At 40.9% G+C, this 12,259-nt stretch overlaps 1 protein-coding gene across 1 annotated transcript; it reads left to right on the top strand.

The window, feature by feature from the left end:
* Nucleotides 1-2,751: 2,751 nt before the first annotated feature.
* Nucleotides 2,752-11,044, top strand: LOC106604725 (cysteine-rich hydrophobic domain-containing protein 2). Its single transcript, XM_014199674.3, has 6 exons — nt 2,752-2,932; nt 4,045-4,099; nt 7,406-7,561; nt 7,943-7,999; nt 10,074-10,133; nt 10,329-11,044. Exons 1-6 carry the CDS (start codon nt 2,790-2,792, stop codon nt 10,377-10,379), a joined length of 522 nt encoding a protein of 173 aa, XP_014055149.1. The 5' UTR covers nt 2,752-2,789; the 3' UTR covers nt 10,380-11,044.
* Nucleotides 11,045-12,259: the final 1,215 nt, after the last annotated feature.

Genomic DNA, 12,259 nt, shown 5'->3' with positions numbered 1-12,259 from the left:
CAGAGAAGCATATTTAGTGTCTTGAAAAACATGATTTCCCTGTGTTTTATATATACTGAACAAAAATATAAATGCAACATGCAACAATTTCAAAGATTTTTCTGAGTTACAGTTCATATAAGGAAATCAGTCAATTGAAACAAATCCAATCTATGGATTTCACATGACTTGGAATACAGATATAAATCTGTGGTTCACAGACACCTTAAAAAAAAGGTAAGGGCGTGGATCAGAAAACCAGTCAGTATCTGGTGTGACCACCATTTTCCTCAGTCAGCGCGACACATCTCCTTCGCATAGAGTTGATCATGCTTTTGGCGGGAACTTGAACACACTGCCGTACACGTCAATCCAGAGCATCCCAAACATGCTCAATGGGTGACATGTTTGGTGAGTATGCAGGCCATGGAAGAACTCTGACATTTTCAGCTTCAAGGAATTGTGTACAGATCCTTGCGACATGGGGCTGTACGTTATCATGCTGAAACATGAATGGCACGACAATGGGCTCCAGGATCACATCACGGTATCTCTGTGCATTCCAATTGCCATCAATAAAATGTAATTGTGTTCATTGTCCGTAGCTTGTGCCTGCCCATACCATAACCCCACCGCCACCATGGGGCACTCTGCTTACATCATTGACATCAGCAAACAGCTCTCCCACCTGAAGCCACCCACATGGTCTGCAGTTGTGAGGCTAGTTGGACGTACTGCCAAATTCTCAAAATGTACACTTATGGTAGAGAAATTACCATTAAATTCTCTGGCAACAGCTCTGGTGGACATTCCTGAAGTCAGCATGCTAATCGCAAGCTCCCTCAAAACTTGAGACATCTGTGGCATTGTGTTGTGTGACAAAATTGCACATTTTACTGGCCTTTTATTGTCCCCAGCACAAGGTGCACGTGTAAGGATCATGCTGTTTAATCAAATTCTTGATATTCCACGCCTGTCAGGTGGATGGATTATCTTGGCAAAGGAGAAATGCTCACTAACAGGAATGTAAAGAAATTCATGCACAAAATCTGAGAGAAATATACTTTTTGTCCTTATGGAAGATTTCTGAGATGTTTTACTTCAGCTGATGAAACATGGGACCAACACTTTACATATTGCGTTTATATTTTTGTTCAGTGTATATTTCCACACTGTGAGCTTGGAATAATACTGTAAAATTGTGAAAATGATTATAATACCCTTTTAGTGTAAGAGCTGTTTGAAAAGATTGCCTGACATTTCAACCTGTTTTGGTGGGATGGAGTTTTGGCCGGCCTGGTGACATAACCAGGTGTAAATTAGTTAATCAGACCAATAAGAAAGAGACTTCCAGCCCTCACTGCCAATAACTGCTAGTTTTTAGTTTTCCCCTCCCCACACAGACCACTCCCAGACAGTCCTAGCAAAACTCTTGCTTGACAAATTGCTCTTTGCTAAGAAGCTATATATGTTCATTTTTTACAATTTCAATTGAAAACAATCACAGTAAGGTACGTAATTGTTACCCAGAAAAATGATTTGATATTGAGATAAATACGGCTGCATTGAACCTTTAATAAAATAACCACCTCTCAGGAGGATACAGACAGCTCAAGAAGTATGCTTACATATGCAGAAAATAAACATATTTTGAACATAGAATTCAGCATAATGGTTAGGGCTCTAGATTGCAGGAAAAATATGTTTCATGGTTTTGGAAAATTCTAAATTCTCCATCTTCCAGACTGGGGGCTTCCATACTTTGTGCCCCCTCAGATGTTTGGATGCATGACACCCCTGATGTGTAGTCTGCTATTGATATCTGTATTATTATTTTAATTTTAATTTAACCTTTATTTAACTAGACAAGTCAATGATGGCCTACCAAAAGGCCAAATGCCTCCTGCGGAGACAGGGGCTGGGTTACATATATATGTATATATTTTTTATAATATAGGACAAAACACGCATCACGACAAGAGAGACAACACTACATAAAGAGAGACCTAAGACAGCAACATAACAAGGCAGCAACACAGCATGGCAGCAACACAACATGGCAATGCACAAGACATGGTACAAACATTATTGGGCACAGACAACAGCACAAAGGGCAAGAAGGTAGAGACAACAATACATCACGCAAAGCAGCCACAACTGTCAGTAAGAGTGTCCATGATTGAGTCTTTGAATGAAGAGATTGAGATAAAACTGTCTTGACTGTTGCAGCTCGTTCCAGTCGCTAGCTGCAGCGAACTGAAAAGACGAGCGAACCAGGGGTGTGTGTGCTTAGGGGACCTTTAACAGAATGTGACTGGCAGAATGGATGTTGTATGTGGAGGATGAAGTTCTGCAGTGGATTTCTCAGATAGGGGGGAGCAAGGCCTAATAGGGTTTTATAAATAAGCAACAACCAGTGGGTCTTGCGACTGGTATACAGAGATGACCAGTTTACAGAGGGGTATAGAGTGCAGTGAAGCCTACTTTATAGTATTCTTAAAAAATTAGAAGCTTAGGTGATATGAAATTATATCCATCACTTTTCCAGACACACTGCGGCATTCTGCGGATGCTGAGCTCGTTCAAATCATGACGTCAGTGATCTTCAGGTCCGATAGAGTTCCGAGTTCCCAAGTTGGAATTCCGAGTTGGATGACTGTTCAAAACGATTTTCCCAGTCGGAGGTAGCTTTTTCCCCCGAAGATCCCAGTTGTTTTGAACGCACTGAAGTCGGAGATTTCCATGTTCCCAGTTGTTTTGAACGCGGCATTACTGGTTGTTGATGTCATGCTGGCAGTGACGAAGACGTCATGAGCGTCTTACTACCCAACATGGCGGATTTTGATACCATCTATGAGTTAGACGAGGAAGATGAACGTGTAGTGAGTGAAGAACATCTTGTTAAATATTGCCCAGAACCTGTGATTATGCGAGGGGCCGGGCACATCACCGTGTAAGCAATCCAAAGCGCAGTCATCATGATTCGTTACGTTGTTCTGCCTCATCAGCTTGCTAGCTAGCCTGCCAACAATAACGCTATGAAATACAATTTACCACTAGGCCGTGGCAATAACAGTCAACTGTCTGGTCTTATATTAGGACAAAACTGTTACATTTGTCTTCATTGATGAAGCTAGGATGATCTATTACCTGCTATTCCTGCTTTATAGTTGACTAGCTAACGTAGTTCGCGTAACTAGTTGTGCGAACTAGGTAGCTAACGTTAGCTAGCTACACTGGCTGCCTGCAAACTAGCCTGACAAAGCATCTGCTGTAACAAAAATGACAAGCGAACCTGACATCTACTGTAACTAGTGAATATTTTGATAGGGCTGGCTTATTCAAATGGTGGTGATGAACCAAGACTATTTCCAGCAAGCTTGCTAGCTGCCATCCATAGATTTAACATTCTGTGTTAAGCTACTCCCTACAGAACTAGAATCCATTTTGGACTTGGCTATACATTTATGATTTAAAGTTAGCTATACCCATTGATTTTTGAAAAATATAACTTATAAATGCCTCATGAGTTTAGTTCAACTGTCCTATGCCATCAGAACGCAAAATAAGCATTGTTTAACTCCAATGTTTGTAAACAATGTAGATAAACACTGTATAACCGCAAAACATGGTTAAAACTGTAATTTTGATATCATGGATGGTCAGTCCTTGCATCCATAGCTCTGTCTATGCATTTGCGAGTGCTTACATTTCCCCAGGCCCATTCCTTAAATTTTTACCGAAATAGTCAAGTATACTTCCTCTAGTGTCCACAACTGCTTTATGCATATGGTGAATCCTTGTCATCCTATTGAATTGTATCAACAGGGGAAGCTATTCACATAATGAAACAAATTACAGCTGATTCAGGAGATGCATTTTTGGTTTGTTTTGCTGTCTGTACATTGTAAAGTGTTAGGTACATTTACAGTGTCTGTTATTCCATCTCCATAAAAACCATGCCAGGTTCCCCTTGTGACAGCCCACATTCACAGTACAGTACTTTATAAATGTCCAATGGAAAGTTTGTTTAATCTTTACCATTTGTATGTTTCTTTTTGACAGGTTTGGCTTGAGCAACAAATTTGACACAGAGTTTCCCTCAGTACTCACGGGAAAGGTACAGTAACCCAATTCATTAGTATCGTCTCATGCATTTCCCCCAAAGCAATGTTTTGTGCTTGCCAAATGATTTGGACTGGGATGCGAATTAAGCAATTCAAGCTATTATGGTGTCTCCATTGTTCTATTTGCCCTTTGACAAATCAGACCATCCCTGAATTACCTCTGTCAAGTTTCTTAAGTGCTTTTGATATGATGGAGGAACACACCACGGTGCATCCAAAGCTGAAGTGAAGCTCTGTCAATGAGTAAGCCGTCTTTGGAGCCCAGTTGGTCGGGGACACAGCTCCAGGTGATAAAATAAGGAAATAAAGACTGTGCCATGCACAAGAAAGGGCAGCTTCCTGGGTCAGACACTCAAACACAAAAAGGCTAAAGGGATAAGAGCAGGCAGAGGGAAGTGCAGGGCAATAAAAAGTCTCTCCAGTATTGTGGCCAATGGTGACATGATGGAAGAGGTCACAATTATGATGATTGAAGGGTGCAGATCAGCAGGCCCTTATTCCTATTCTGTTTGCAAAGAGACCTTTGCATCCTGTCATAAAAGATTACGACCCCAGTTTTATGGCGTACAGACCCAGAGAGGAATTAGCATCCATTCATGTTGTTTGGATGGCCGCTGCCACAGGCACTGAGCTTATCTCTCCCTTTAGTCCCTCTCTGCCGTGAATAGACAAGAGATTGGTTAGCAAGTTACAGGCGTACTAGTAAGAGACCTGATCTCTGGATAGCATCTCCAAATATCTAGGCCACCCATTTGTTTTCTAAGGTTCTTTGATCCTGCAGACTACAGTACAGGTTTTATTATTTCTAAAACATTTTTAAAAGGAGTTTTTCACGGAAATGGTTGCCTTTCTCCTACTTTCCCTTTCAGGTGTTTGTTTTTGGTTCATATTGCTGAGCGATTAGTGCCTTTTGAGATCGTTTTGATTATTTAAAAAAAAATGATCACGGTTTTAGATTTCGTCTTTAAACATTAAATGCATTATGTGGGTTGAATGCTGCAACAACGCAGAATAAAACAATTATGAAGACCCATGATGGTAGTGACTGGCCATTACTGCTTATCACTTATTAACCATCATTTATTCAGTTGACTTTAATAAAATATTTCAGTTGTATATGTTACATTTGTTTTATTTTATTACATTCCAAGTCAACTCATCTCTAAAGAGTTGCTGCCTATGCTGGTGACAAAATCAAATTCAAACATCTCATTTTGTACTTCTTCAAAGTATACTGAACAAAAATATAAATGCAACATGTAAAGTGTTGGTACCATGAGCTGAAATAAAAGATCCCAGAAATGTTCCATACTCACAAAAAAAGCTTATTTTTCAAAAATACTTGTGCACAAATTTGTTTACATCCCTGTTAGTGAGCATTTCTCCTTTGCCAAGATAATCCATCCACCTGACAGGTGTGGCATATCAAGAAGCTGATTAAACAGCATGACAGGTGCACCTTGTGCTGGGGACAATAAAAGGCCAGCTCTAAAATGTGCAGTTTTGTCACACAACACAATGCCACAGATGTCTCACGTTTTGAGGAAGCATGCAATTGGCATGCTGACTGCAGGAATGTACACCAGAGATGTTGCCAGAGAATTGAATGTTAATTTCTCTAAGCTGTCATCAAAGTGATTTTAGAGAATTTGGCAGTATGTCCAACCGGCCTCACAACCGCAGACCACATGTAACCACGCCAGCCCAGGACCTCCACATCCGGCTTCTTCACCTGCGGGATCGTCTGAAACCAGCCACCCAGACAGCTGATGAAACTATGGGTTTGCATAACCAAAGAATTTCTGCACAAACTGTCAGAAACAGTCTCAATGAAGCTCAGCTGCGTGCTCGTCATCCTCACCAGGGTCGTGACAGTGGGCAAATGCTAACCTTCGATGGCCACTGGCACTCTGGAGAAATGTGCTCTTCACCGATGAATCCCGGTTTCAACTGTAACGCACAGATGGCAGACAGAGTGTATAGTGTCATGTGGGCGAGCGGTTTGCTGATGTCAACGTTGTAAACAGAATGCCCCGTGGCGGTGGGGTTATGGTATGTGCAGGCATAAGCTACGGACAATGAACACAATTGCATTTTATCGATGGTAATTGGAATGCACTGAGATACTGTGACAGATCCCGAGGCCCGTTGTCGTGCCATTCATTCGCCGCCATCCTCATGTTTCAGCATGATAACACACGGCTCCATGTCACATTGATTTGTACACAATTCCTGGAAGATGAATATGTCCCAGTTCTTTCATGGCCTGTGTACTTACCAGACATGTCACCCTTTGAGCATGTTTAGGATGTTCTGGATCGACGTGTACGACAGCGTGGTTCCAGTTCTTGCCAATATCCAGTAACTTTGCGCAGCCATTAAAGAGGAGTGGGACAACATTCCACAGGCCACAATCAACAGCCTGATCAACTCTATGTGAAGGAGATGTCGTGCTGCATGAGGCCAATTGTGGTCACAACAGATACTGGCTGGTTTTCTGATCCATTCCCCTACTTTCTTAAATGTATTATCTCTGACCAACTGATGCATATCTGTATCCCCAGTCATGTGAAATCCATAGATTAGGGCCTAATGAATTTATTACAATTGACTTATTTCCTTATATGAACTGTAACTAACTAAAATCTTTGAAATTGTTGCATGCTGCATTTTTATATTTTTCTTCAGTGTAAATAAGGCATACATTCATGACTGCTTAATGCCAACTATCAATCACTTATGTCTTTTCAGGTAGAGAGACCTGGCAAAGCAACTGCTCTCTATCCCTCTCAATTGCGCATTCTTCTATCTCTTCTCTCCATGTCTGCCCCTCACTAACCTAATGTACAGTAGCAGGCGTAAAAGAAACACACCAGGCACGCACTGGATTGTGGGCATTGTCATTAATTACCAAATCTTCTGCGTGAAACTATGAAGAATATTGGCCTGTTGGGAACTACAACTCCCTACATCATCGCACAGTTCGGGCTTGATCTGATTTAGCTCTGGAGAAACTGCGCGTCGAGCTCACAGAAAAAATCTGAACCAAGTAGAATTCCAAAACTGTAACCAATATCACTCAATTAGTTGTTTAATAACTGACGTTTTGGTTAATCGCTAAGCACTATTGCTTCAGATGAAAAACTATTTTAAGCTCAAATGATTGAAAACAATTATGAGCTGATTTGTCTCAAAGAGAGAATTACCAATAACAAGATAACTATACCAATTACAACCCCAGTTCCTCTGCCTGACATTTCCTATCCACTTCTTCCTCCCTTCTCCCGCTTCTTCTCCAGGTGGCTCCAGAGGAGTTTAAAACCAGCATCAGCAGAGTGAACGCTTGCTTGAAGAAGAACTTGCCTGTCAATGTGAAGTGGCTTCTTTGCGGCTGCCTGTGCTGTTGCTGTACGGTGGGCTTCAGTCTGTGGCCCGTTATATGCCTCAACAAGAGAGTAAGTCTCAATCAGCCCTCGTGTGATGTCTGCTGCACAGTCCCGCTCTACCTAAGTCAGCAGGACCACTCATTACTCATGGGCTAGTTTACAAATCCAGCCGTATTGGTCTTAAGCAGGCAATAACAACTTGTGTGTAAAAATGGTACATTGCACCATTGAAGGCCTGTCCAGCTGAAGGGTACGTCACTGAAAGGCGCTGCCTCCACCCAGTGTTATTGTAAAGTGGAAATTACAAGCTGGTAAAGGGAGGAGTTCAGTCCATAAATGTCTCTGTCATATAATACTGCGGTTGCTGTTATTGTCATTTGTAAAAGAGTGTGAAGTCGAAGGTAATTACTAGAAAACATTGAAATGTTGTATGTGCTCCTTTACAAACAGGCGAGAAGATCTATTCAGAAGTTGTTAGAATGGGAAAACAACCGGTTATATCACAAGGTAAGAACCAATTGCATATTAGCACCTGTCTGAAAGACCATAACCGTTCCGTCAATCGTGAAGCAATCGTTAATGGTGAAACAGCGACGTCCGTTTGCGATATTACAACAAAAAAGTTACCACAAACAACAAACACTAGTTTTTTCCCTCCTCTAACATCATCGCATGCGCGATAGAAGAGCACAATATGTACTACACATTTAGTTTTTTACCATGCTGGACGACGCTCCCTCAGCTTGGAAACAAAAACAATAACAGTGGGGTGGGCCGGCCAGTGGCGCTGTTTCCCCCTACTTCACATTCCATTATTAAGCGATGTTAAAGTAGCAGGTTTGATGGATAATGGTCGTTAACTCATGTAAACTTTAACCCTTTAAAATGAATTTCCCTCAAAGCTATACATTTTCATACTTTTTCGTACTGGTCCCCCGTGGGAATCGAACTCAAAACCCTGGCGTTGCAAGCGCCATGCTCTACCAACTGAGCCACCTGGGTCCATTCTATTATTTTATACTAATACAATTGCTCAGAGAAAGAGATTTTGTTTAGCAAGTAATTAAACATTGTTTTCAATACTCCAGCACCCTCCCCTTGTGAGGATAACAACAGTCTTTTTCTAAAATGTTTTATGAGATTGGAGAACACATTGGGAGGGGTCTTAGACCATTCCTCCATACAGAATCTTTACAGATCCTTGAAATCCTTCGTCTGTGCTTATGGACTGCTCTCTTCAATTCAAACCACTGATTTTTTTGAATGGGGTACAAGTTTGGAGATTGAGATGGCCATTGCAAAATGTTGATTTTGTTGTCAATTATCCATTTCTTTGTGAATTCTGATTAGTGTTGGGGTTATTTTCTTACTGGAAGATCAACTTGTAGCCAAGTTTCAGCCTCCTGGCAGAGGCAACCAGGTTTCTGGCTAAAATGTCCTGGTACTTGGTAAAGTTCATGATGCCATTGACCTTAACAAGGGCCCCAGGACCAGTGGAAGCAATACGGCCCCATAACAAAGATCCACCACCATATTGTACAGTAGGTATGGGGTCATTTTCTACATATCCTTCCGTTTTTCAACGCCAAACCCACCACTGGTGTGCGTGGCCAAAGAGCTCTATTTTCATGTTATCTGACCATGGCACTGGTTCTAATCCAAGTGCCAATACTGTTTATCAAACCCCAGGCGGTCTATGGTCAGATGACATGAAAATAGAGCTCTTTGGCCACGCACACCAGTGGTGGGTTTGGCGTTGAAAAAAACGGAAGCATAGGCAGAAAATAACCTCACACCTACTGTGCGATGTGGTGGTGGTGCATCAAAATCCACAAAGAAATGGTTAATTGACCACAAAATCAACATTTTGCAATGACCATCTGTCTCCAAACTTGTACCCCATTGAAAACCTGTGGTTTGAATTGAAGAGGGCAGTTCATAAGCGCTGATGAAGGATATCAAGGATCTGGATAGATTCTGTATGGAGGAGTGGTCTAAGACCCCTCCCATTGTGTTCTCCAATCTCATAACATTTTAGAAAAAGGCTCAGGGTCATTACCCTCGCAAGGGGAGGGTGCTGGAGTACTGAAAACGGATGCCTATATTCTGACCCCTATCTTTTTTAGAATTTTTGTATTTCTTCTTAAACAAATCTATTTAATTGAGCAATCGTATTAGTATAACCTTTAGTTTAACCTTTACTAGGCAGGTCAGTTAAGAACAAATTCTTATTTTCAATGACGGCCTAGGAACAGTGGGTTAACTGCCTTGTTCAGGGGCAGAACGACAGATTTTTTACCTTGTCAGCTCGGGGATTCGATCTTGCAACCTTTCGGTTACTAGTCCAACGCTCTAACCACAAGGCTACCTGCTAAATATTTGTATTATTTATTTTATAAAGTATATTTTGCTAATCTTTATCAAGGTTGCCAATATTTATGGACCACACTAGTTTTAAAGCCTTTCCTAAACTCCCCTCACGCTAGGGGAGATTTCAGACAGATTTGCTACCCAGACAGTATGTGGGTGTCTGTGCGTGTGCGCCGTTATGTCTGTCCTTACTTTCACCTCTTCTCTTTAGCTGGGCCTGCACTGGAAACTCAGCAAAAGGAAATGTGAAAGCAGCAATATGATGGAATATGTAAGTATAACCCATTCATGTTCCCCTAAAACAGAATATGATTCTTGCCAACATATGGAGTATTACAAATCTCAGATCATAAGACGCAAAATATATGGTAATTTATGCAATGTACAATAGAGCAGGGCCTACTGGAAAGATTCAATTCTGAAAGAAAAGTGTAAAATAAAATGAATAAATGTTTTCCCTCCACAGGTAATTCTTATAGAATTCTTACCCAAATATCCTATATTCCGACCGGACTGAGCTGAGGAGGCTGTTGGGAGACCTGCAGTGTGACCCTTGACTCCTATCCGTAGTGCCTTGTATATATGTTGGAATGAGGGTCTGCACCGGTGTCTAGAGATGTCCCTTACCATCTCCCAGTACCTTGTACAATAGAAATTGCAACACTGTCACTTTGCTTTAGAGCAGATTTTGTAGGGCAGATTTTGCACAGTTCCTTTCGAAGTAGAAAAATGCCCCCTTTTGTTGTGTGTAATACAACTAGTGATTGAACAAAAATATACTGTTGAAAAGTGCATTTAGCCCAAAGAGCCATCATTAATCGAGGCCATGTATCGTATCAGTATTGGACACCTAGAGCATCATCGCCTTATGTAAAACAATAAACGATGTTGTATATAAGACAGGAGGAGACCAGCATTTTGTAGCCCACCAAGTTCAAATTCTGGTTATTGGGTTCACTTTCCTCAAATCAATTCTTCTTTGAAACAAAAAGTAGATGGGATGCTTGAATTTGCCTAACTTACTATTTAACAGCATCATGTTTTTTCTTTACTTTGAAATGACCCCTCTGTACAGGAGAATTTAAACGAACCTGTAAATATGTTAGGATAAACTGTACAGTGGTACGCTGTTGTTTACGTTATTATTTAGATCTTTGATTTGTTTTGTCAAGATAATGCTGTACCATAGTTTTGTTTATGAACGATGTCTCTTACCAGTTTATATGGGCCTGTTTACCTAGTAAGCCATATCATTTACAATGTATGTGATGCCAGAGTTAGGACAGAAAATTGCACTTAAGCTCGTCAAAATGTCCTGATTTCAGAGGATGGTCAAACTGAGGTTCTGAGTAATTTTACAATGACACTAGTGATGCATGTTATTTGTGTGGTTTTGCCAACTAAAGAGAAAAAGGTTAAAAAGTGTCATCCAGTTTAACGTGAGATGGCTACTTATCTTTATGATGTACTGTTGGAAACAAAGACTCCAACTTGGCACTTCCATGTCCAATTTTCTTTTTGTCAATCTTTTTATTGCAGCTTTGTCTTTGTTCATTTTATAGTTTTGTATTTTCCTATAATGTGTTTTGTCCTTGTTAAAAACACACATACAGCCTAGAGAACATGACATATTGAAATAAATGTTTCCTTAGTTATTCATTTTGTCCAGCCTTAGTGCACTATTCAATCCGCATCGCTGAAGTTCAGCTTTACAGCGTGATTGACATTTCAAGGCAGTGTTCCCACTTTAGGGGAGACTGCGTTCACGGTAAACGCTGCATATGTCGGCTCAATCGGATATGACCTTTTGAATTTCTATCGCTGAATCTGTAAGGCCTTAGTGTTGTGTCCTTCACTTGTAGCTGAGAGTTTTGCTGTGTTATAGTGCCACTGGAATGTTAGGTGAACCACAGTCAGAGAACTGGGTGTACTTGTTAAGGTTGACATATGCTCACTTGTATTGGCCCTGTTACGGAGTACTTGTAAATGTTTGTCATGACAACTCAATCCCTATGGAAAGCTGAAATAAATTGTTGCTTTTGAATTTTCTCCCAGAGTCTTGAAGTTGGTCCAACTGACAACCACATGCTAACTGTTGACATGCTTACCTTACTGCCGTATGCTAAATCATTCAGTATCATTTAAGTTATCCAGATCATCTTATTCGTGGTAATGTACTTTACCCACAGCCTACTACTGAAACCTGCCAATTTGTCATGTTTAACAAGGTGCTAAATCGTTAACTTAACAAGATGGCCTGTAATGACTTGACACATTTGGAATACTATTACCATAAATAGCTAGCACTTTCAGGGAATGGAACTGTGGCCCCTGAGTTTGTAGCCAAAATCTAGTAGGTTACTATATCACTACCCCCATACATACACTGGAGTGGTG

The sequence above is a fragment of the Salmo salar genome, chromosome 05 (assembly GCF_965601325.2).
Source record: "Salmo salar chromosome 05, fSalSal1, whole genome shotgun sequence".
Classification (NCBI taxonomy): Eukaryota; Metazoa; Chordata; class Actinopteri; order Salmoniformes; family Salmonidae; genus Salmo; species Salmo salar.
Note: the sequence above shows the minus strand (reverse complement) of the source record. Positions and strands in the feature narration are given on the sequence as shown.

Bases quoted from the DNA above. Each gene is read 5' to 3' on its own strand.
- LOC106604725 (XM_014199674.3), top strand. From the start codon at position 2,790: ATGAGCGTCTTACTACCCAACATGGCGGATTTTGATACCATCTATGAG. The intron at 7,562-7,942 runs GTAAGTCTCAAT...CTTTACAAACAG, and splicing joins TTATATGCCTCAACAAGAGA to GCGAGAAGATCTATTCAGAA. The intron at 10,134-10,328 runs GTAAGTATAACC...TTCCCTCCACAG, and splicing joins GCAGCAATATGATGGAATAT to GTAATTCTTATAGAATTCTT.